This window comes from Leptodactylus fuscus, chromosome 9 (genome assembly GCF_031893055.1).
Source record: "Leptodactylus fuscus isolate aLepFus1 chromosome 9, aLepFus1.hap2, whole genome shotgun sequence".
Taxonomy (NCBI): domain Eukaryota; kingdom Metazoa; phylum Chordata; class Amphibia; order Anura; family Leptodactylidae; genus Leptodactylus; species Leptodactylus fuscus.
In genome coordinates, this window is record NC_134273.1 from 65251844 (window position 1) to 65279230 (window position 27387).

Below are 27387 nucleotides of genomic sequence, written 5' to 3' on the forward strand. Positions count from 1 at the left end.
CATACTTATAATAAAGAAGATTCTACTTAGAAACTAAACTATCCAGCGTTACACATAACTTAATCAAAGTTTCTAGGATTACGTCAAATAAAATTCAGTGTCGCAAGGATTTCTCTAAATTCTCTTCTGCATCCCCTAACTCCGAGGAAAGCAAGGATCTTACTGTTGTGCAGCTTGCGGTGTGAGGAAGAATGTCATTGGATGAGGGGCTGGCTCTGATCCAGGGCTAAACCTCTATATACTTCTGCTAATAAGAGACTGCTTCAGAGTCAGAGAACTAAAGAGTGCTCCTGTCAAGGACAGCTGTATCCGACAGCCAGAGACAGACCCGACTGAAGACTGCGACTCACAGGCAGAAGACCAGAGACAGCACAAGACACAGCCAGTTACTTTTAAGAAAAGAAAAGCTTCTCAGAGTTTCCTCTCAAGGACCAGAGTCACTCAGCAGGCACCAACATGTGTAAAGGATTAGCAGCGCTGCCCCACACCTGCCTGGAGAGGTGAGACAACCTACAAATACTATAGTATTGTGTTATAAGATATAGGACAATGGGTATATAATGTGTAACCACACCAAAAACTTACTTAGAGATGTCCCAAATCAATTGGAACGATTATTAAGATGTGTTCCATGTGATTTTACATAGAAGTCAAACTCGATGGACCTATTGTATGTTTTGTATCGACTAAGTAACTGCGAGTAAATTTATTGATTTTCTTAACTCTGTGAGAGTTATCACCTATGACGAAAAAGTGATCCTCAAAGAGTTAACAAATTCCACACTGCGACATCTATTCCATAATAGTATTACTTGTATCCTATAGTAGAGGTTTATAGGTTATGGATATGTTATAGGGTCATACAAAATACGCCATTTTACTACATGATATCCTATGACGGGCAGATTGATGCGACTCCGGAGATGTCCTGACACAGAAGGATTATGATCTGGGTAACTTTACCTATAAATATATCTCATAAAAAGACTAAATCATTGACGTTTACGCCAATGGTAGTAAGATAGTGGGACGTGTAATACTAAACACGAGCATCTGCTATCACTCACACTTTATGTATGTGCAATGACAGAAGAGCCCAGGGTTATTCATCCTGAAAATGGAGAGCGACTCATAGGATGAGAAACTCGACTTACAATGGGAAAAAATAAAAGCTAGCGATAAAAAAAAAAATCTAAAACTTGATTGATTTTGTGTTTTTATTGAGATTTATTTATAGGTCATGAGATCTTTATAAAGGTATCTGGTTCGTAGTCCTTCTGTGACGCACCATCCGAACATCTCCGGTGTCATATCTCTATCTATCTATCTATCTATCTATCTATCTATCTATCTATCTCCTATCTATCTATCTATCTATCTATCTATCTATCTATCTATCTATCTATCTATATAGGATGCCATTTGTCAATGTATTACCTGTGGCTTGACTCAGACTACGGGTAATCTTATGGCATTATCCGATCTGATTTCACTTAGATAAGCCACATTTTGGTGAATTTTATACTATGGACATATTTGCCACAAAATCTGCATGTATTACATAGGAATTTGGATAACATTTATCATGGAATTGCGTCATTAGCCATTGCATTGCAAAGTTCCAAATCCACGTCAAATCCCAATGTGAGGTTTATCTGTGACGTAACATTCCTGTACATGTAAAAATACAGCTTCAGCACTCATCGCACCTAAATCACCATAGGGTTATATAGAAATCTGGTTCAGTAGACCTGTAGGTGTTCTGTGTCTCGCAGCCATATAAAGCTAGCCTAAGTCTCTGTTTATTCGTGACCCAAGACGTCTGTTCATCCACCGTACAATGTAGCCCAGCGCTCCATCAACAGGTAATGGGGTCTGCCTTTGGATCTATTGTGATGGTACTCCTTACCTAAATGTTACTCTCAAGAATCAGTTCAGTGACAAATTTACTACATCTAAATATAGAAAATACATATTAAGAAGCCCATGCACTTAGTATATGAAAAATTGACATATGTTTAAGTAGGAAGCTGCAGCTGTAAAGTCCTGACCCTGTGACTTTGCTGCGGGTATCTATACATTCAGTGAACTTGGATATAATCTAGAGTCTAGATTATAAGTGTGTATATAAGTGTGACTTAGACCGAGCCTGGACGATGCCTACCAGATCGGATGTTATAGATTCTAAAACATCCGGTCTGGTAGGCATCGTCCAGGCTCGGTCTAAGTCTCACTTATATACGCACTTAATTCACTGGTGCTTTTGTTAAATTTGTATCCAGTGTAATTTCCATTGAAAGCCTTCCTGATGTAAATCAATCCAATGTTCAGCCGCTGAGAACTAATTCAATAGAACATTGTGCAGACTGATTGGTATCAGGCCAGACCTGCTCTAATTCTTCTGCCATCAAACAACTCAATCCAGTGGAAATCCTTCTGATAAATCATCTTTCCATTTTTATTGCTGTTTGGTCTATTCTTAGGCTATGTACACAGCCATAAGCATCTCCCAGGACCATGGAATACGGTAGACACGTTGCACATGGATGATATTTGTGCACAACCCAGACCTCGATGGATCCATTACATTTACATTACATCTAGCTTGGGTCGCAAAATGGACATGTATAGGACATGTCTTGAGTTTTGCTTCGGGGTCACGGCCCCATATATAGGTTAGTGAAGCCAATATAAGGGGTCAATGAGCTAGAGTTGCCAGTAATGGCTTACTGCCCTTTACCCAGTTACATTTAGGACCAATCAAACCAAATGTACTAAGTATAGGGAGTTCCTAAAGAATACTGAACGTTAAAGTGTTAAACTGACAGCTGTTGAAGGTATGTTGTACCATTATCCGAAACCACTGAAAAACTCATATCTACTATGTGCGTACTGTGTATGTTGTAATGTTACCCAATACCCCGTACAGTTAGACTGCTGAGTATCACAAGTCAGGAAAAATGCAATTATTGGATGTGGCATTAAATGGAATATTCTTCAGATCTGGAATTGATGTGTCAAATTCCACCTTAAAAATAACTATAGGATAAAGCAAGGAAAACATATTATAATAAGAGAAGACTAGAAACATTCCTATGTGCAAAGTTGTACAATGGAAAGACAGAGCCACGGCAGAACAATATCTACAATATCATGTGCCGGGTACAATGGGTTATAAGTAAACAAGCGATGGATTTCCCAATATTTCCTTTGGCAGCGGTATAAATTATTCTATAGGTCTATACAGATAGAACACTATGTGTTATACCGCACAATAACAGTTTCACAATGGTGGTTTTGTGTTGGGCACCTTGAAGGCAGAGAAACTGTAATATTTCGTAAGAAGACTTGTCCTGCTGTCTTATCCCGATTGTCGCAGACCTCTATCTTTGTAGGCATCGCAGTCATAATACACACTTACATAGCTTATAGGGTTATGAAAAGATATAGGTCGATTAAGTTCATCCAGAAATGGAACATTGGAAATGGAAGCGTAAATCTTAGAACTTTGCAGCCATAAAGTACGAGCCGGTCTGCCCTAAAATGGGTGAACTCTTTATTAAAGGAGTTGTGCCATTAAGGAAACTTATCCCCTATCCCAATATAGCAATATAAGAACTGCTAATAATGGATATCAGATATCTAGATTTATAGAGGACTTGCTAATTAACAGGCTTACTACAGATCTTAATATTCAAGGTGTACTCTCATTTTGGATATCTGTGGCATAACTATAACATATGTCATAACCGTTTGATAGATGCAATCTTAGGGTCCACTCCCATTACTACCTCTAATACAAGGGTCCCCTAGTCATCTTGCTTTGTCTGGGGCTCCTGTCAAAGGAGAGTAAGTACGCTCGGGTGTTTCTTAAACTTGCATAGAATGAAGAAATCCACAAATGCACTACTGATGCTCTTTTCGTAGTAGCTGTGACACCAGGTAGAATAAGGGGGTTAGCAGACCCCTGTTTTGAGAACAGGTGATGGTCCCAGATATCCAGTACAGATCTATCAGACATATCATCTGGATATAGCATAAATGTCCATAGTAAAGAATTTTAGGCTGATTTCAATGATAATACGGGTGTATTTATGTTCAGTATCATGCCATTGAGACTTGGAGCACCTACAGTCCAAATGTACATATCCATATAGAAGATTATGGTGGTCGAAATTAAGTTCAGAAGTTAGAATGTGGTTGAAATATAGACATTAATGGGGAACTTTTTCCTGCATTGTTAATGGGTTATTCTCTGGTTTATACTGTCAGTTAGGACATGCTTTAAGGGGTACTCTATGGTTGACAGAGTAAATGAGGGAACGTTGGGTCCCACTCTTTAAGGGGTACACTCTGGCTGACAGACATAATAAGAGCACTTTGGTTTCCACACTCTAAAGGATAGATAGTAAGGACACTCTGGTTTCCAGCCTTTAAGGCAGGGCTAGGTAACCTTCGGCACTCCAGCTGTTGTAAAACTACAATGCCCAGCATGCACACTTGGAACTTCCATGGAAGTGAATGGAGCATGTTAGGAATTGTAGTTTCCCAGCAGCTGGAGGGCCGAAGGTTACTGACCCCTGCTTTATGGGATACTTTCTTGCTGACACATAATGAGGGCACTCTATTTTCTATACTTTATGGAGTACTCTCTGCCTAACAGAGTTAGTGAGGGCATGAGCTGGGTTCCACTCTTTGAAGGATACTCTCTGGATGACAGAATCAATGACAGCATTTTGGGTTCCACTCTTTAAGGGGTACTCTCTAACTGACAGAGATAATAAGGGCACTCAGGTTTCTACTGTTTAAGGGGTACTCTCTGTTGGACATAGAATAAGGGCACTCAGGTTTCTACTCTTTAAGGGGTACTCTCTGGCGGACATAGAATAAGGACACTCAGGTTTCTACTCTTTAAGGGGTACTCTCTGTTGGACATAGAATAAGGGCACTCAGGTTTCTACTCTTTAAGGGGTACTCTCTGGCGGACATAGAATAAGGACACTCAGGTTTCTACTCTTTAAGGGGTACTCTCTGTTGGACATAGAATAAGGGCACTCAGGTTTCTACTCTTTAAGGGGTACTCTCTGGCTGACATAGAATAAGGGCACTCAGGTTTCTGCTCTCTAAGTAGTAGTCTCTGGCGGAGAGTTAATGAGGACACTGGTTTGCTTCAGGGCATGCTGACACTATTAACAGCTGTCATTCTGGTGGCAAGGTCAACTTATGTAAAAAATCACCCCAGCATCTCCCTAAAGCGTGCTTTCAAGTTCCAGATGTGGTGCTTTGTGATATTTTTCTTCTGGCCGACATCAATAGCGAAAAACAGAAAAATAAATTCCATGTGCACTTTTTTCTTGTATTTTTACGTTTGGGGTAATACAATCTAGAAAGATTTTCGTAAAAGAAAGAACAATCTCTCAATCATATGTGAAATATGTGTTTGCGGTGTTAATGTCTCGTGTCCTGGCATTTGCATGCGTGATACTAGTGTGGCTGCAGCGACTGTACACAGTGGGAGCAACATTATATTATTCACCATGGAAAAACCTCAGAAAATAATTTGTAAAAAGTTGTTTTTCTCTTCCGTGCTATTTGGAAACCTTGCAGATCTGACCGGTGTTTTGACACCGTCTTATAAACTTATAGGGCTGCCTTCATATTAATTCTGCGTTTATGACATAATGTTGAACTGAGATTTTCAGAATTATTATCACCTGGGCAAGTTATGATGGATATTAACCAATTCGCGAGTTATTTTTAGAATCACAAAACTTCCTATCAGTCACGCGTTTCGTTTCTGTAAGGCGATACATCTGTTAGGATCAGCACGCCAAATATGACTTCCATTCTTTATCCTGGATGACTGCCGAGCTGGTGCTTTGTGGATATTCATCCCTTGTTAGACAGTTGATACCTTTCAACTATATTACTCCTTGGTAGGAAAAGAGCAGAGACAAAGGTGAGTAATCTCAGCTCTAAAGGGGTTTTCCAGGGATTAAACATGGATGATGAACTATCCTTAGGTTGTCAATATCTGACCACCCGCACACCAACAGATCAGCAGCTCAAACTGGCACCATCTTTTGGGTGATAGCTGCTTATACTTTACAGGCCAGTGACATTGCGAAAACCCCTTTTAGGCTAAGGAAGTCAAGAATGGCTATGAAATGGGAAATATATAGGAAGCTCGTATACTCCTACCTATTTCTCAATTCACTCCTGGCTTTGGCTCAAAAAACTGCAGCAAAATCTGCAACAAAAAAAGTTGCGTTTCTGCAACATGGGGCCTCGGCCTTAAGGTTGTCTACTCTTATAAAATTGATGGCTTGTATTTAGCATAAGACATCCATATTAGGTTGGTGAGGGTCCCATCTGCAATACTAAAGTCTTGTAATGGTTGACATTGGACCGGACATTATTTCAGTCTAGATCAGCTCCAGACACAGATATTAACAATCCATCCCGAGTCAGGACTATACAAGAGTAATAGCGTCATTCGTGGTTCACAAGATCTCCATTAGTGAATAAATTGCACGATGTTTATGGGCTCCTCCAATCCATTCCCAAAGTAGGGTTTCGTTTGGGGTGTAACTGGTGGGCACGAACCCTTAGTCACTCAGGGCACAAGGGATGCTAACAAGTCACTATATTTTGGTATTTAGATACGGAACCAAGGCAATAACTGAATCTTAGCATTTTCCTCTATCCATATGATCTATTCAAGCATAAGGACATCATAGACAAGGTTTCTACTCCAAAATACTATGTCATCATTTCCCAACCTTTTCAGATTCAGGGGCCCCTTGAAAAAAAAATTCCTGGGTCATTACTGCCAAATAACTTTTACCAAAGGACCAAAAAACCTCCTAACAACACAGATACAGTCAAATTCCCAATAAGATTGTTGCGGCCCCTTGGTGATTTTTCAAGGCGCCCCTCTTGGGAATCGCTGTCCTATGTATGAGCTGAGTGGGGAATCACAAACTGGAAGCAAATACGTCTCTGGTGAACTCCAGTCCATTCATTATTATTGTCTATGACAGTTGATCATTGGGGGTTGCTGTTTTTAGAGAACCTATTGTCCTGGTCAGAGGACCCTTTTAAGGATCAGGCCTATGGATCATGTAACCAAGGAATATATACATATGATAGGTCCCTAAAAAGTGACACATCCCTACATAGATTCAATGAAACTTTTATTATTTGTTACAAAGTTTCCTGTTTTTTGCTTTGTAGGGCTCCGTAATATGCAACTGTCTGGTCTATTAACAGATAACATTATATTAGAAACACGATTGAAAGTGGTAGAAGAGCAAATATAGATATTTTTACATCTGAGGCATTCTGTGCCCTGGCACCATTGCCAAATTTCTGTGAGAAAGCAATGATTTATGAAGGGGTGATATAAATAGAGACCCTCCTGTACATTCCTTACACAAAGCCCCTTTATATTAGGGCATCTGAATGGCTCCCTGGTGTGCCAGTCCCGGGACTAGTAAATACCTTACCATGTATGTCCTCGCCTCTGGGAACCGTCTCAGCTATTCAGTACACGGGTCCGACAAATGTATGTGCAGTCGCGATTGCCAATAACCAACAACAGGAACATTGGGGGGCAGCTACTGCACCCCTGACTGACTATTGGCTGTTAATAAGGGATACTTGCACCATCTGCTCAGTCTCCAAAGGCCGTTATGTAGAAAAATTCCAGCCTACATGGATATCTGAATATTTTTGTCCGTGCAGACTGTGGGAATTGATGACATTAGTTTTGTATGTTGGCACCTTTGGAACAGGTGTTAGGAAATATTAATTGGGCGTCCCACAATAATGGTGCAATGACGAAAACGTCTGCCTTCTGGTGATCATGGCATAGCACCCAAAGTCTATGAAGGCTGTGTATTCATTGCAATAGTAAAATAGTCTAATAGTACATATAACAATGGTGCCATTCACTAAAGCATTTATATAGTCAAAGGTTTCCTTGACACGTAAGTGCGCCATTCATTACTTTGCCAAATCCATTAGTACAAGACATTCTGCTATTTATGGAAACCTGTAATCTGTCATTAGATCCATACAGATGTGTTCACCAATACCCTAGTTTCCACGAATCCGATTCAGTGCAGTATTGCAACCAGCTAGCAAGACCCTCGACACCAACACCACTGGGTGGCCACATGTAGACATGCATGGGAGTATATTGTGTAATCATGTTGTTTTTTAAACCTGGTCATCTTATGGTACATATCTAAGAGCACATGTTTAATTTGATGTATAAGAGCTGGAATAGTAGGTGGACCGTAAACATTATTGCACTCCTGTATGTATATCATTGACGCCCTCCATAGTTGTCTTATGTCCCTAACCTAATGCATGACAGGACAGGTCTTCCAGAGCGACGATTACTCTTTGCAACAAATCTCCACCCTAGAGATGGGGATCCTGAAAAGGGAATTATTCTCTACTGGGGTAATATTAAATTGGGTTTTCTAAACTGGACAACCCCTTTAAGGATAAGGGATTGTCCATGATAATTATGTAAAGCCTATGTTCCTCCATAGACGCCATCATTCTTGTTAATTGTCTGGTATTATAATATATCCTCACTTGAGTAACCAAGGCTGATCTGCAATCCCCGACACAGCCCAAGGACTAGACTGCTATGGGTTTTTTTTAAAATAAAATGAATCCCTGTTCTAACGCTTACAACCTTTGTAAGCATTTTATTTCCATCTGTAAGGTCACTGTCAGTATGGATGCAAACAAATGTAACAAACCTGTCTTCTCGGAGAGAAAACTGAGAAAGGTTTTAAATCCAAATGTCAGCATAGTATTGTGTGACATTTCAGGATGGCGCTTCACTTTGGATGAGCAAGATGCAACATCGTGCGGAGAGATATCATTGAGATTGATAAACATAAAGTAAGAGCTGACATTTAGTGCTTGTTGATCTAGCGTTACACTTACGTAGACTGCAGGTAAGGATGATGTATAACACAAGGTTTCATCTATCTGTCTGTGTACAGGGCTCTAAGCATATCTGACGTCTTAAGATATGACCAAAATGGGTAGATACGCCCATGGGCAAGGGTTCTATAATACAGTCCTATGAAAAAGTTTGGGCACCCCTATTAATCTTAATCATTTTTAGTTCTAAATATTTTGGTGTTTGCAACAGCCATTTCAGTTTGATATATCTAATAACTGATGGACACAGTAATATTTCAGGATTGAAATGAGGTTTATTGTACTAACATAAAATGTGCAATATGCATTAAACCAAAATATGACCGGTGCAAAAGTATGGGCACCTCAACAGAAAAGTGACATTAATATTTAGTACATCCTCCTTTTGCAAAGATAACAGCCTCTAGTCGCTTCCTGTAGCTTTTAATCAGTTCCTGGATCCTGGATGAAGGTATTTTGGACCATTCCTCTTTACAAAACAATTCAAGTTCAGTTCAGTTTGATGGTCGCCGAACATGGACAGCCCGCTCTCAAATGATCTGAAAACAAAGATTGTTCAACATAGTTGTTCAGGGGAAGGATACAAAAAGTTGTCTCAGAGATTTAACTTGTCAGTTTCCATTGTGAGGAACATAGTAAGGAAATGGAAGACCACAGGGACAGTTCTTGTTAAGCCCAGAAGTGGCAAGCAAATAAAAATATCAGAAAGGCAGAGAAGAAGAATGGTGAGAACAGTCAAGGACAATCCACAGACCACCTCCAAAGAGCTGCAGCATCATCTTGCTGCAGATGGTGTCACTGTGCATCGGTCAACAATACAGCGCACTTTGCACAAGGAGAAGCTGTATGGGAGAGTGATGAGAAAGAAGCCGTTTCTGCACGTACGCCACAAATAGAGTTGCCTGAGGTATGCAAAAGCACATTTGGACAAGCCAGCTTCATTTTGGAAGAAGGTCCTGTGGACTGATGAAACAAAGATTGAGTTGTTTGGTCATACAAAAAGGCGTTATACATGGTGTCCAAAAAAAACAGCATTCCAAGAAAAACACTTGCTACCCAATGTAAAATTTGGTGGAGGTTCCATCATGCTTTGGGGCTGTGTGGTCAATGCCGGCACCGGGAATCTTGTTAAAGTTGAGGGTCACATGGATTCCACTTAGTATCAGCAGATTCTTGAGAATAACGTTCAAGAATCAGTGACGAAGTTGAAGTTACTTCGGGGATGGATATTTCAGCAAGACAATGATCCAAAACACCGCTCCAAATCCTCAGGCATTCATGCAGAGGAACAATTACAATGTTCTGGAATGGCCATCCCAGTCCCCAGACCTGAATATCATTGAACATCTGTGGGATGATTTGAAGCGGGCTGTCCATGCTCGGCGACCATCAAACTTAACTGAACTTGAATTGTTCTGTAAAGAGGAATGGTCCAAAATAACTTCATCCAGGATCCAGGAACTGATTAAAAGCTACAGGAAGCGACTAGAGACTGTTATCTTTCCAAAAGGAGGATCTACTAAATATTAATGTCACTTTTCTGTTGAGATGCCCATACTTTTGCACCGGTCATATTTTGGTTTAATGCATATTGCGCATTTTCTGTTAGTACGATAAACCTCATTTCAATCCTGAAATATTACTGTGTCCATCAGTTATTAGAGATATCAAACTGTAATGGCTGTTGCAAACACCAAAATATTTAGAACTAAAAATGATTAAGATTAATAGGGGTGCCCAAACTTTTTCATAGGACTGTATGTTGTAATCACAGGGCAGACCCCCATTTTTGGGATTGATGAAGGTCCCATTGGTGGGTCCCCCATACGTTACTTATGGCACATTCTGGTATGTAAAATTAGTAAAAGTTTCAATTCAGCCATTTTTAGAACTATGTATTTTTGGGAAAAGTCATTAAAGACCAACAGGATTCCTGCAAGAAAGGTCAGGGTACAAATGTCCAGAATAATCCTTAAAGATTATAATCTCCTAAAACATCTGACACCAGATAGCCAACTGACTTGTATAGAACATTGACAGAAGGGCTGGAGTACAGAGACAACTTGGCCCTTTCATGTCTTCTGAGGATACAGTTTGGACAGTCTTTAGACAGAAGTATGCGACTATGACAAATAACATGAATATATGTATTTAGAAGAGAGAATAAACCCCAAATAATATAAAATCATGTAATATGGGAATATGTGTATGGGAAGAAAGAAATAATGAGGAGAACGTAACTGAAATATACAGTATGTTATCACCATGTCAAAACATGAACTGCTTTCCATACCCTTTCAGAATGACCTGATGGTAGCGCCAACCTCTGGTAACTTCTTGCATTGCAGCATATCTAAAGTCAGAGAATTTTAAACTTCTATGTTACCTAATGTACAATTAATTTGATAATAGTAGCTATAAATCCATTATTGGAGGTGTCTACAAAACCCTGGATTTTGGACTTTAGGGTACCATTAAATGAGAAGGAAGGAACATTAGCCCATGTAATAGGATTGCGTTGGCTCATTCATGGGGTATTTGGCTGAAAAAAAAATCATTGTTTCCCAGCTGTGGCGTAACTAGGAATGTTGGGGCCCCGTGGCGAACTTTTGACATGCCCCCTTTCCCCACGGGACCGCCCCACCCTGAAGACCCCGAACAACGGAGCCCCCCCTCATTCCTGCATGCATTACTATGCCCCATATTGAGCCCTGCACACAGTATGATGCCCCGTAGTGTCCCTATAGTAGTCTTTTCAGACCCCAGAATATAGTAATCGGAGACCCAGGGGAAAATACAAACATTAAAAACACTGTTACTTACCTCTCCTGGGCTGCGGTGCATTCCCTGCTAATGTCGGCCATCTTCAATGATGGCATAAGGATGCAAGCCCCAACCCAGGTGATGTCTGTGACATCACTAAGTAGACTTGAAGCCTTCCGGAGCCAGGAGAGCTATGTAACAGCATTTTTTTTATGTTCCCTCACCTTCCCTAGCCCTCCGATTATTATACTCCGGGTCTGAAAAGACCCCTGAGTATAATGATAGTGTTTGTGGGGTTCGCGGGCCCACGTCCTCCGCCCCTGCAAGAGACCGGATCGGTAAGTAAATAGGGCCCGTTATATGCTGGAGTTACTCCAGCAGGTAACGGCCTAGTAAAAAAAAAAAGCTAATCCGTAGTGATAGCAGCTGCTGCCGGGCCCCCTAATGTTCCGGGTCCTGTGGCTGCCGCTACTGTTGCTACCCTGATAGTTATGTCCCTGTTTTGCCAGCAAACAATGAGGGAACAATAGGTTGTCCTCTACATCAGTCTATCTATATAATAGGTCAATGCAGAATGTGTGCTGATCGGAACGTTGTACACTGATCTTTTTGACTAAGTGTTTTATTTACATAGTACATTTTTGCTAATATCCATTCCTTTTCTGCTGTTGAATAGACATTACAATAGACAAGTCTTATAGTCCAATGACCCTGTGCGACTTCTAGAGAGGTTTACAGATACTGGTGTGGCCACTGTTACATACGCTATAGGAACTTTTCAGTGTATCCTCTAAAAAGATGCATAGTGAATGGAAAATATGGTGAACAGCAAAAGTCATAAATAAATCGAACTTGGTGAAAGGCAATCGCTCTTCACAGGAATGCCATTTTGTAAGATGACAGAATTGCAAATATCCCCCACAACTGGCGGCCTGCCGTTGACTTTTTTGCTCCTGACCGAGTTTTTGCTGCCATATTTCAAAAGACTTATTGCAAACATATGATTCTCATTTTTGCTAAATTTCACTTTTCATGTTGATGTCGAGGCCCCAGGCAGGGTCATCTATTGAAGCTATAACTTAGGCAAATATTCCTTTACTGTCAGAAAAAATTACATTGTCTTCCCAAATGAAAGGGATCCTATCTGCACAAATTGAAGCGATTGGTAAAATTACAAGCACAATGGTTGTGTTGTTCCCATTGCAAACACTTAGGTGAGGCATAGGAATATGCATCCGAATTAGTCATGGTATATTACAAAGCAAGATATGATTTGCTACCAAGTACATGGAAACTCCAAAATACGGGCAAATCTTGGTATGGAATGAATGACTGCTTACCTGCAAGGTTCTTTGTAACCGTGTAATTCCTGTGGTTTTTAATTTAAGAGACCTAATCCTCCCTGTAATTTGTAATCTACTTCCTACTCACCCGCATGACCCATGTTTTCGCATTCATTGAATTCTGAAGGTTGTTTATTTTATAGCTGCAAACTACAAAACTTTCATCAATGTCCTACTTTATACTCAAAAGTGCAATGGACCTTAGAACTTCACAATGTAGCATTTCACCGGGGACAAATATGAGAACCAGTTTACTGATGATCATGAAATGCCTTGTGGATCATGGACTGGCCCTGGACGTTTTGTTGCAGCATTCATTCCCATTGGGCAGTACAGATTTTGTACCTCTTTTACAATTTCTTATCTGGAGAGGTATCACTTTTACTTGGGCAACCAATGTGTTAAAATGGTACAAAAATGCAAAATAAAACTGTTCCTCTAGAACAGTGATTCCCAAAGTGGTCCAGGTGGATCCCCAGGGGTCCAGGGGAGACTCAACAGGACCATTGTTAGATCTAATATACACATTTTTTGATAAGTTTTGGGAATATGGTAGAAATGTAGCAGCAGGGGATCCACCAAAACCAGTAAAACTTTGAAAGTGGTCTACGAGAAAAAAAGTTTGGGAACCTCTACTCTAGAACCACCTTTTGGAAGGTAGCTACCTATAGATTAGTGTCTAGCCTTCAGGAAACCTATTGACATGATCTGGGATTAAAACCAAGTCAGAATATCTCCTCCATCCAGTCAACCAGTACCTAAATGAGAGACCATGGTCAATTGCCCCAAAATAGCTGCGTGGATATGGGTTTTTCTTCCATTTAGAGGAGATATTCTGGTTTGGCTGTAATCTCAGGGTATGTTACTAGGCTACCTGAAGGTCAGGTACTGATCTATAGGGAGTAGCTGTAACATCTCTGCCTGTTCAGGTCACTGCGCCACCCTTTGCTCACATGCGGCGGTGCAGGAGGCGTGTGCAGTTTAGTTCCTTGCTTAGAGTTTTTGGTCTCACTGTGTGAACACATCTCTAGTTCTTTAATTGAATTTGCACCACACCCGTCTTCTGCCCTCGACTGCCTCTGTCCATGAAGTAGTTACATTTGGTCTTGCCCTGTGATTGACAGCCTGTCTTCCTGTCAGGTCCAGGGCAGGTTCATCCTCCCCTATTTAGTCTTGGCTCACATTCACACTGGTGCCTGTTATTGCCTCGTGCTTACTGGCTTTCTTTTGCTGTTAATTTACTTGTATTCTTAATCTTGACCTTGGCTTTCCCTATTGACTATTCTTTTAGACTTCGATTTGGCACTACATTGCTCGACTGTTACCATACCCTGGCTAGCTGACCTCCCTTTGTTGTTGTTTGTCTTTTCTGCGTTTTGTGTGTCACATATATAGGAAGGGATCGTCTCCAAGTTGCCGCCTATTGTGTAGGATAGGGCCTGGCAAGGGGAAGGGACAGTGGGGGCTTCAGCTTAGGGCTCACTGTCTCTTGTGCCCATTCCTCCAGGGTTCTCCAGCAGCTACTGGGGAATTGTCATCTTGCAATTCCCCAACAGTAGCCTTACAGAAGGTGGTGCTAGAGCAACAGATTTTGATATTCTTTCTCACAATTCCCAGCAAAGCATGAACCTATAAGACTCTGCACATCTGTAAAAAGTGACATTGTAACCCTGCTGTCCCTTAAAATGAGTCTGTTGCAAAAAAAATCAACCCAACACCATAGATGTATAGGTTTAAGTCACCTGAATCAAACAGTGCTTTCCCTTCGAGAATTGGTGACTTCAGTGCTAGTATCACCGTTTTTGTCACTATGTCAATGAGCTCTTTCGAGCAAAGGCAACACCCCCATTGCTCCAAAAATCTCATTTGTATATTGAGAAAAACAGTGATATCTTTACAACCGACACACAAGGTGAAAACATTGTTCAATTCAGGTAACCATAACCTATCTATCTGTGGGGCTGGGCTGATACGCTGGTTCCTGGTTAAAGACTCCAATTAAAATGATCCTATTTGCAGATACAGCACATCAATTTCATTATTTTATTTTTTATTTAACCATAAAGGGAAATGATCTCGACAGAGAGAAGTATAAAACAACCTTTCCTGTGTGAAATAGGACAATACATCCTCGAAAGCAACCCAACAGTTGCGAGATCTTATGTAGAAAACAATATTCGGTTAGAGGGATTGTCTAGGCCCTTAAAGTGTTTTACATCTGAAGTGCTTAGAGACTAATTCTTATAAGGAAGTGCTCCTTCAAAGGCAAAGCTAGGAGCAAAATCACCCAGAGTTTATTGTATGGAGCAGGAACCTGAAGAAGCACTTAACCAACAATCCCATATACATACTGCTTGTGAGTCATCCTAAGAGTCTAAGTGAAATGTGCTGATGCTATGTAGGATTGTTTGGTGAGACTAAAGGTTATTTCAGGTTAGTAGAATCATTGCTTGGAAGCTCTAAGATATTTTTAATATTTATTATATGACCTATGGTGTCGTCCACATTTCTGCTGAGGTCGCTACACTACGTCGATCTGGTCCCATTAGATTTCAGTTCAGTGGGATTTTCTCCGTATGTTATAGTCTGTTTGCTCATGGATGGGAACGGCGGTGTAGACTGTGTAAATGTTTAGCTATGAATCTTTCAGCAGGAAAGCATTAGGCCAGCTGCAGGTTAATGTGATGCTGGTTTTGGCCAAGAATTGTAGCCAGCCGGTTGGCAGAACGATAGTCAGCCTCTGGATTGTAAAGTGTCCTCTTAGTTTCATTTATCGCAGATAATGGTTTGTCCTGGATGTAATATCTTAACTCTGACTCATGAAGCCTATCATGTAAGCGATCACCCCTAAAGTGCTATCATTCTACACTTACAGTGGATTTTACGTACGGAAGAAGACATTACCTATGAACAGGGCAATGACTGTACTGAAATCAATAGAGAATTGATAGAAGGAGATTGAGTTCATTCTATATAGAAACATAGTCATTTCCCATTATAGGAGAACTCTATGATTTACATGACCAGTCCTAACCATCTGGAGGAGAGGGGATCAGCCCAAAATATTGCGAGAGCATCATAGGTCCACGTATGACATCCATCTAGAGCCATGTGACAGTTTCTCCTTATATTTACTTAGAGAAAACACAATTTAAAAACTTTCCAAAATTGTTTATATGGAAATTGCTATTTTTACTGTCCCTGAATTAAAAAATAAGTCAAATAGTCTTAACAAACCCTTAGCAAACAAAACAGTCTGATCCCTCAGTCATGCTTTCTTTCATCTGTCACCTACGTCGAAAGACTCTAAACATATGTTTCCAAAAAAATCATCAATGAAGAGAAGGTTATATGGGTACAGGATCAGGCTACACGGGGTTGGTTTGTTGTCTGTTACAAAGGAGATCCATAGGTCTACATAGGAACTGTAGAAACCTTTAGGTTTTTTGCATTGTCTGTGTACTGGGGAAACAAACATATTAAGTGGACATAGCTATTAAAGGGATTCTATCATTAGAATCCATTTTTTAACTAAGAATACGTTGGAATAGCCTTAAGAAAGGCTATTCTTCACCTACCTTTCTTTTCCTGATCTGCGCCACTGTTCCTGAGAAATTTTGTATTTCTTCCATATGTAAATGAGTTTTCAGACAGCACAGGTGTCTGAAACTCTCCAGCAATGCCTCTGTCTTTTTCTGCTGGCCGCCTCTCCGCCGCGACACCGGCCACATCTTCATCCAAAAGCACTGACTGCGCATGTTCATTGGCCAATTTCTTGTGGCCAAACGGGCGCTTCTGTAAGAGGCCACAGGAAAATGACCGACAGACTTACGCAGTCGGCGCTTTTGGATAAAGATGCAGCTGGTGACGCCAAGGTGTCGCTGGAGAGTTTTCGGACAGCACAGGAGACGCCCCTTGTTCTGTCTGAAAATCCATTTACATTTGGAAGAAATAGGAAATTTCTCAGGAACAGTGGCGCAGATCTGAAAAAGAAAAGTAAGAGAAGAATAGACTTTCTTAAGGCTATTGCGATTTGTTCTTAGCTAAAAAGGAATTCTAATGATAGGATCCATAATCCAGTCCTCCAGCCCAGTCTACCTACTGTTGATTTGCAGCTCACCCTAAGAAGCGCTATCCATGTTTTCAAAATTGATGTCCTATTAATTTTAGATTGACGGGAGTCTATATTATAGCACCTTTACAGATCAGCTGTTGCCTCTGCGTTGTTTACATTCCACTTGCCATGTTCATGACAGCAGCAATTTTAGGTAATGCGCTGGTGTCCCATTTACTTGAGGTTCGCTTTCCTAGGTTGCAGGCAAGTCACGGCAAGAGGATAGCCTATATCTTTACCTTGCATCACATGCACTGGTGATTGGAAAGGGAGGTGGGGAAAAATAGATGTCCTAGGAAACATATACAAGGACTTTTTTTAAAATATAATTTTAATGGATTACAATACAGAACAGGTTCATTGTAAACCTGTATCATAACAAGTGTTGCTAGGTTTTGTTAACTTGTGAAAGTTAAAAAAACAGATCACATAAAATTTAGCAGGTTATGATCTTTTACAACCATCACTGCTGAGTAGGGTTGAGCGATCGGGATTGGGAAAGACCGATCGGTGATCAAGCAAATTTCACGATCACGATCGGGATCGGCTGGAAAATGATCGAAAATCGGATTTTAAAAACGATCCTGAAATCTCAAGATCAGCTCAACCCTGTTCATGTATATATCATAAATAGGGCTGAGCGATCAGGATCGGGAAAGATCGTATCCCAATCGGCGATCGAGCAAATGTCACGTTCAGGACCAGGATTGGCTGGAATATGATTGAAAATCAGATTTTAAAAACGATCCTGAAATCTCAAGATCGGCTCCACCTTACTGCTCAGGTCTCGAGTCCTCACCACTATTGTTACAATATAGCAAAAAAACAGAGTCACAATGTTCTTTAGCACCCGGGGCACCGCTCACATAATGAAGCCCAGCTAATAATGACATATTGCGGTGTAGTAGGGTGGGAGTGGTGGGGGAGATCAGACAGAAGCAGCGGGTGGGAAAGCATATTATTTCTCTATCCTGTGATGTCTGAGATCCCTTTGATATGTCCAGAACTTAGTTTTTGTACACTTTGTTCTCCATCGGCTCCACTTTACTTTTTCAACATCCTTATTACTAATATTTTCTTCATAGCAGTATTCTCACTATTTGCATATGTGAACATTTTATCCCGTCTAGCAGGATTAAGCATATTAGTATCTTACATATTTATCCCATATGGTATCAATTCCCCTTAGTTATCAGCTTGGTGAAGCCTCTGAGCACACTTCCCGCACATTGCAAGTGAGTAAATGCTGTCATCGGGGGGTGATGAGAAAGAACACAGACAAAAGTCTGTACATCATAAAACAATGCTGTGGATGGATGTTCCGCATGGATGGATGATCGTGTTGCAATTTCAGATGAATACAGTTGCATAAAACAATACGGAGGGGGAAAGCGGGAGATTTTCTTCTAACTCTCATTACAATAGAAACAGACTGATGAGGAGGAAATCTTGAGTAAGCAGAGTGTATTCTGATCCCATTTTGAATTCGGGTCAAGCATTCCTATTACTTGTATTCTTCTTGGCCTATTACTTATAATCTTCTTGGCTTTTTACTTGTATTCTTCTTGGCCTATTACTTGTATTCTTCTTGGCCTATTACTTGTATTCTTCTTGGCCTTTTACTTGTATTCTTCTTGACCTATTATTTGTATTCTACTTGACCTATTACTTGTATTCTTCTTTGCCTATGACTTGTATTCTTCTTGACCTATTACTAGTATTCTTCTTGGCCTATTACTTGTATTCTTCTTGGCCTATTACTTGTATTCTTCTTTGCCTATTACTTGTATTCTTTTTGACCTATTACTTGTATTCTTCTTTGCCTATGACTTGTATTCTTCTTGACCTATTACTAGTATTCTTCTTGACCTATTACTTGTATTCTTCTTGGCCTATTACTTGTATTCTTCTTGGCCTATTACTTGTATTCTTCTTGACCTATTACTTGTATTCTTCTTGGCCTATTACTTGTACTCTTCTTGGCCTATTACTTGTATTCTTCTTGGCCTATTACTTGTATTCTTCTTGACCTATTACTTGTATTCTTCTTGACCTATTACTTGTATTCTTCTTGGCCTATTACTTGTATTCTTCTTGGCCTATTACTTGTATTCTTCTTGACCTATTACTTGTATTCTTCTTGGCCTATTACTTGTACTCTTCTTGGCCTATTACTTGTATTCTTCTTGGCCTATTACTTGTATTCTTCTTGACCTATTACTTGTATTCTTCTTGACCTATTACTTGTATTCTTCTTGAGCTATTACTTGTATTCTTCTTGGCCTATTACTTGTATTCTTCTTGGCCTATTACTTGTACTCTTCTTGGCCTATTACTTGTATTCTTCTTGGCCTATTACTTGTATTCTTCTTGGCCTATTACTTGTATTCTTCTTGACCTATTACTTGTATTCTTCTTGACCTATTACTTGTATTCTTCTTGGCCTATTACTTGTACTCTTCTTGGCCTATTACTTGTATTCTTCTTGGCCTATTACTTGTATTCTTCTTGGCCTATTACTTGTATTCTTCTTGACCTATTACTTGTATTCTTCTTGAGCTATTACTTGTATTCTTCTTGGCCTATTACTTGTATTCTTCTTGGCCTATTACTTGTATTCTTCTTGGCCTATTACTTGTATTCTTCTTGACCTATTATTTGTATTCTTCTTTGCCAATTACTTGTATTCTTTTTGACCTATTACTTGTACTCTTCTTGACCTATTACTTGTATTCTTCTTGACCTATTATTTGTATTCTACTTGACCTATTACTTGTATTCTTCTTTGCCTATGACTTGTATTCTTCTTGGCCTATTACTTGTATTCTTCTTGACCTATTATTTGTATTCTTCTTTGCCTATTACTTGTATTCTTTTTGACCTATTACTTGTACTCTTCTTGGCCTATTACTTGTATTCTTCTTGGCCTATTACTTGTATTCTTCTTGACCTATTACTTGTATGCTTCTTGAGCTATTACTTGTATTCTTCTTGGCCTATTACTTGTATTCTTCTTGGCCTATTACTTGTATTCTTCTTGGCCTATTACTTGTATTCTTCTTGACCTATTATTTGTATTCTTCTTTGCCTATTACTTGTATTCTTTTTGACCTATTACTTGTACTCTTCTTGGCCTATTACTTGTATTCTTCTTGGCCTATTACTTGTATTCCTCTTGACCTATTACTTGTATTCTTCTTTGCCTATGACTTGTATTCTTCTTGACCTATTACTAGTATTCTTCTTGGCCTTTTACTTGTATTCTTCTTGACCTATTACTTGTATTCTTCTTGACCTATTATTTGTATTCTTCTTTGCCTATTACTTGTATTCTTTTTGACCTATTACTTGTATTCTTCTTTGCCTATGACTTGTATTCTTCTTGACCTATTACTTTTATTCTTCTTAGCCTATTACTTTTATTCTTCTTGGCCTATTACTTGTATTCTTCTTTGTCTAATACTTTATTTTATCCAAATAGAATTTAGGAACTTCGTAAGCAAGCGTAGCACGGCTTCTCTAATAGTCAGTCCCTTATTCATTTTTATCAACCAGATCATAACTTAATGGAGCGTTTATAACTTTACAAGTTGTTCTTATCCATAAATATCAAATAATCAAGACCTAGGACCATTAGGTAAGTCCGTGTGACATCATAGACCATATACAGTACAGTATGCCCATTAGCTGTCCACATAAGCAGTAATAGCTTGGCCTTCCTGCTGTTGTTTCCCGTGGTTGGTGAAAGGAAGGCCATTTGTACAGTGAGGCTTTTCATCAGGACATTTCCTTTTGTGCAATGCACAGACAGGGTGGCACAGACATAGAGGAAACCCTGCTCATAACAATATGTGCCCATCTATTGTGTCCTCATATTACTATCCTAGCCTTAAAGACTGCACGTATCTGGCTTCGATTCAAAGACTTTTTACTAATGACCCAAGCTTATATTTAATATCTTGTTTTACAGATGTTTCATTGTCCATGTCAATTCCTTTCATACCCATACTTTAGCTTGCTTTTGGTTAAGGACATGCTAGCCTTCACAGGATGCAATGCACACCACAACCATTAGGTGGCTGCATGGACACATATAGGATAGACATCATGTGACATTGTATTGCAAAATCATGTTTCTTGAAAAGCTGGTCATCTTGGTCCACACATCACCAGTGTTGAACTCGCATACATCTAAGGATAGGTCATCAAAATATCCCATATCTCCCCTTTATTTTGAAACTCTTGGGTCCCAATGTAAATCAGTTTAAATGGGGCCCCCACCTATTATGAGTAATAAGTGATCTGGATCAGTGCTGAATGGCTGAATGGGGCCCCATAGACTATAATGGGGTCCACGTGCTTGCCGCGAGATGTCCGCAGGGAACATGCGGACAGGATAAGTAGTTCACAATCTACTTTTTTGTCCACATGTTCCCTGCGGAGATCTCGCAGCAAGTACACACGACCCCATTATAGTCTATGGGGTCTGTGTACTTTCACTGCACACCGCTTGCAAATACGTTCGGTAGTCCGTTCAGGGAGTCCCCATTTGAGCACAGATGTGAACCAAGGGTTATTAGAAAACCCTTTTGACCCATTTCTAATTGGTGGGAGTCCCAGTTAAAATTAATTTCTAATTTAATTGGATATTATTAAGGGGATCATATCAAAAGTGCTTTTAGGTGGATTGCTATTGTAACCTTTAGCGTTCTTAGCAGTATTCATATGGAATCCATTTTGTATGTCAAATCCAGTTACGCCAAAAAGAAATATCAGCAGAGAACAACAAAATTGTAAAAAGTTGGCATAGGAAAAATAGAATTATATCCAGAGTAGGTCATCTGATGTAATGTCCGTAGATGGCACCTTCATGATTTATATAGACAACTTTACATGTCGTCTGCCTTGTATGACTCACGTAGCGTTTGCGTCATCTATCAAGATTGTTTCCTTCTCTTTCAAATCTGTTGCTTCTTTTCTTCAGAAAATCCCAGGAAATGATTTATGTTTGGAAGACAAAATGTTTAAAAAGAAAACCTTAAGCTGTGTGTTTTCAACCAAGCAAAATTCTTTCTTCAATGTCATCGTCCCTGGATAAATAAACAGCTTTTCTGAAAATAGCGGCTGCTCATCTAGATGAATAGATATCGCTCCAATTATGGAAACTTTTTCTTTCTGATGTTTCCCACTTTTCCTGTCATTTTTTGATTTGCTAACCTCTTGTTTTGGCATGTTTATGTGACCACATGAGGTTCACTTGGGTCAATATGATGTTTCATAATCATCTACAGTGTCATTTCTCAACCTGGACGGGGTTGTCAGATGTAGAAAGCTAATAATCACAGACCTTATTAGGGAATTCTGAGTTAATCGATGGGGTCCTCTACTAAGCCAGAATGGAGAGAGGCTATGAAGAGAGTCTCTTGCTCTGGATGACCTGGCGTGACCTTCTAGTAGATAGCAGAACATCAAGGAACTTGGTGGAGGTCTCTAAGAATAAGGACACCTGGGCAGAAGGACCACCACATGTCCATTAAGAAGTTAATGCAATTTATTTAAAGGCTCTTGAGACAGTGAGAGGAATTTACTAACATGTCTACAGGAATTTTCTGGTGTAGACGAGTGTAAATGTAGCGCAACTTTGGTGTACAACCATTTCTTTGCCAAAGATGTGACACCATCTTCCTTGTGCATCCCACTTTGCACTTTTTACAAAAGCCACCTTTGTCATGTCAACATGTCTCCGAAAATTTGTTGTCTGAGGATCCAGTTAAACAAACGGCATCAATATCCTATCGTGTTTCTCAGGGTTCTGGTATTTCCTGGCAAGTTTTGTTGTCCATAGACCTGGGATTTGACATATGCTATGACTATGCCCCTGCACAACTTTGGCCTACTAATAATGTCGTACATATTCAACACATCCTTTTTTCCAGGTAGCATTCACCAGTCAGTCAAGGGTCAGATACCCAGGTCCTGGCTGACCAGCTTGGGCCCCTTTATAACTTACCAAGCCCAGCGTCATACATTTCTATGGCGGCTGTGCTTGGTATCACAGCTTAGCCCATTCACTGGAATGCAACTGAGCATAGACCACATTTCAAGAAGCACCATGTAATACTGATTTTCTCCTTTAGAGGTGCTGTAGGATCATTAAACTCTTGATTCTACGTTTCCATAGAGTTTACAGCAGACACTGAGGGTCCCAGCAGGACACCCTGTGATCATTTTACATGAAAGGGACCCTTATTACAAAAACAGATAGGTCAGGAACAAATGTGAATATTCATACCTGGTAGAGACATGTTTTGCCACATATCCTTTTGCTACTTATTGACGTAGGTTTTTAGCCATTTTATCTGAAACCTGCAGCTCAAAAACACTTGAGTTCACATTCTGTGCTGCTTTCCTAGGAAATGTAATGATCGAGCCAGGGACTGTACGAATAAAACCTCAATTCAATAGCTTTGGATACATAAACTAAGATGAAGCTTGGGTAACACTTCCTGTTTTTCTACTTGAAGTGGAATGTTTGCCCTTCTAGGTTTCCCTTGGTTGTTAAAGGACCTGTTTTATACACAAGTGATCCTAGGAGGAAGCCATGTGGTAAACATTTATCTAGTCGATACGGCCTTTGCATCAGGACCAAGACATAATAATGACCAGGTGGCTTTGCCATTTCCTCGATATTTCTTCTGATTGTTTATGCTGAACTCATTACGCAGACTTTTCTGTTTAGTCTTGCATCAGAGCCCCCCGCCAACCATGATCTGTATCAGTCGAAATTCTAGCTAGGGATGTGGTTATTTATAGCTCGTCTTGCCATAATCTGTGAATCCTGGGATAGGTGCCAGTATCCTACATTATTGTATGTATTCTATAGGAGGAACAGGATATTTTGAGAGAGGAAACATATTCTAGTTTGTGCTATCCTTATCTAGTATGCCAATATGATAAGCACAGTCATGTCTGCCCAACATACTTCCATAAACCCATTAGTTATGGCACCAAGGGCAGATGCTGAAATGTTTGGTACCCAAATATGCGAGTTATCTCAGCAGGGTTCCAATTTTTCGTCCAGGAGATTGTGGTTTAGAAGGATGGGACATGTTGGATCTCAGTATGCCAGATCTCATATTCTCATAGGAGATAAAGTTCTGTCAGAGGTGCCAAGAAGCCGCTTAACCCTGAGCATACATGTGTATGAGTGATGGAAGGGAATAGCGTTTAGCCAAACAACCATTTGCCTGATAGCTATTGGATTTCCAAGGTAATAATATAGGGATGTGACTATTCCCCTTGCCAATAACCCTGTCTTCTTATAGGCAGGGTAGTAACAAAAAACGGTTGGGCCACATAGTAAACTTATGAATGATACCTTCCCCATATGATAACCAAGATATTGCATTCCCTAACTACTATGTCTTCAGTTTCATCAGAACTCCTCCCTGTTGTCAGAATAGGATGGGGAAAAGACACAAGGTGGCACTGGTGGCATGCAACAGCTGTACTGCCTGGACCACGAGCTCCATAGCAGATGCTACTGCTGATAAAGCGATAGATCCACCTCTGCTGATGGGTGAGGCATGAATAGATACATCAGACCTTTGGATAAAAGACTAAATCAATATAATTATCACAATTACTCTTTGCCAGGCTTTTGTGACAACTACAATATTGTACATTTCTCTTATATAACTTTATATAGTTTAAGCTAATTATTATAATTAGAATAGCAGATGTAATAATGCTATTTCTTTAGTAACGGACATAATAGACTACCTTTCGAACTTGATATTAATAGAACAATGTTGCTTTTTATTCCATAATTACCAATTGGAAAAAAGACTAGAAATATATTCTCTAAATGATTCTGTCTTCTGACTTACTGTATGTCATTATTAGAGGTGAGCGAGTAGTACTCCATCGAGTAGGTATTCGATCGAATACTACGGTATTCGAAATACTCGTACTCGATCGAATACCACTCGCTATTCGAATGGAAAAATTCGATGCAGAACCAGCGTTGATTGGCCGAATGCTATATAGTCGGCAAATCAACGCTGGTTCTTCTTCTACCTTTAGAAGTCTTCTCCGTGCAGCGTCCCCACGGCGTCCTCTGGCTCTGAATTCACTCTGCCAGGCATTGGGCCTGGGCAGAGCCGACTGCGCATGCCCGCGCTAAAGAAAATGGCCGCTTTGACTGTAAGCGGCCATTTTCTTGTAGTGCGGGCATGCGCAGTCGGCTCTGCCAAGGCCCAATGTCTGGCAGAGTGAATTCAGAGCCAGAAGACGCCGCGGGAACGCTGCACGGAGAAGACTTCTCGGAGAATCCAGCCCGACCCTCACTCGTGAACTTGGTAAGTTCAGTTTGATAGAATGTTGCCTACCCCTGAAACGAGCATTTTTCCCCCATAGAGTATAATAGGATTCGATATTCGATTTGAGTAGTCTAATATTGCGGGGCTACTTGAATATCGAATATTTAACTACTCGCTCATCTCTAGTCATTATCACTGGCAAGAAGTGACTGAGAAATCTTAGACGTCTCTTCTGCAGCCACCTCCAAACATGCTGCGCTGTTCTAATATGGCTAGATCACTTAACTCCGCCCTGGTGCTGATGACATCATAAGGGACTCAAAAGTTGCAGCAGATGAGAGGAATTGTCAGAAAGCACTAAGCTAATCGTATCATCTGGATTGTATCTGCTGTTAGCCCCTGGGCCAACAAGACTAAAAGCTACTCCCAGCAGAAAAATGTGTTTTTGGAGACTAAAAATAGTCCTTGTTTGATATATTTAAAATAGAACTTTGTTAGAAGCAGCGATATAGTATCTGCCAGTAATTCTGTAATTGTTAGCTCACATTAGCCCTCAGTCTTATAATTTCATTAGTTTTCACGCTGTAATGTCTGATTCTGTCTGTACACATATAGCAAAGTTTAATTTTACCTTGTGCATTGTGATAACTTGTTGCAGAGTAATATGCCTACATGTATCTTCTAAGACCACATTCACATCTGAGTCAGAGTCTCCATTCAGCCGAAATCCCAAACGAAAAAGTCTGCCAAGATTGGCTATCTTGGCTGGCAAAGTCTTCTAAAAAGTAACATATACCCAACAAACTCCATTATAGTCTAAGACAGGGGTGCCCAATACGTCGATCGCGATCTACTGGTCGATCGCAAAGGACGTATGGGTCGATCCCCGGTGTCTGCTTGTTCACAGTGCAGGCTGAGAGTCAACTCTCAGCCTGTGCTGTGAACAAGCACTCTGGACACTTGCAGGACGGGCAGCAGCTCCGGGGGATGGCGCACTCCTCGCTGTTAGGGATGGAGGGAGCCGGGGTGCTGCTTGTTCACAGCGCAGGCTGAGAGTCATATCCGGACACAAGCAGACACCGGGGATCCCTGGGCGGCCACAGAACGCTGCTGTCTCCTGCTCTCACGCTCCGCCCGCCCACATCGCCGCCCCGCCCACAGACCACTCGCCCCTCCCACAGGCCCGTCCACAGGCACGCCCCGGCCCCGCCCACAATAAGTGGGTAGTAGATCTTTTGCCTTGGTCAGTTTATAAAGTAGCTCACATGCTGAAAAAGTGTGAGCACCCCTTGTCTAAGGGGTTCCTTGATGTCCATAATTTGATGGACCATTTTTGAGATCTTCTGGTCCTGCAATGGACCAGAAGGACAGAGAAAGCCACAAGTAGGAACATAGGGTAAATTGCAAAGTACAGTATATATTCCATAACATCATGTTGACATCATAGGAGTAGCAATAGATCAAAGTTTGATGCCTAGTTTTATGGTCATCTACAGGCAGGGAACCCACCATATTAAAATATACTTAATTTTCCCAGATATAATAAAAATCTCCACCTGTCTTCATCTCACAGTTTAAGATATAACATAAAATCTATACCCTAGTATTGATCTTGGAGGCTACATCCAAGCAAAGGGAAATACAGTACACTGTTTATTCATATGTATATGCCTATAGTAGTGAAATATGGTTTCATGTTCTAGATTATTTAAAAAACCCATATGTGTAACAGATTTATCCAGACTTCAGGTGCTGGAGAAATCAACAAATTCTTATCCTAGATTCTGCGGAACTGGACAATTTTGCAGAAATTTGAGAAATTTGGAGGGTGTGATCTAAATCACTTATGGAAACCATTTCATGTCTAGCCTTTTAG

The 27387-nt window shown here is 40.3% G+C and overlaps 1 protein-coding gene across 1 annotated transcript in view; it reads left to right on the forward strand.

The window, feature by feature from the left end:
- Positions 1–251: 251 nt before the first annotated feature.
- RGS5 (regulator of G protein signaling 5) overlaps positions 252–27387 on the forward strand; it is a 75574-nt gene continuing 48438 nt past the window's right edge. The window contains exon 1 of the mRNA XM_075287387.1: positions 252–500. Coding sequence (XP_075143488.1) covers positions 457–500 — 44 coding nt within the window. The 5' untranslated portion in view covers positions 252–456. The remainder of the gene's footprint in view (positions 501–27387) is intronic.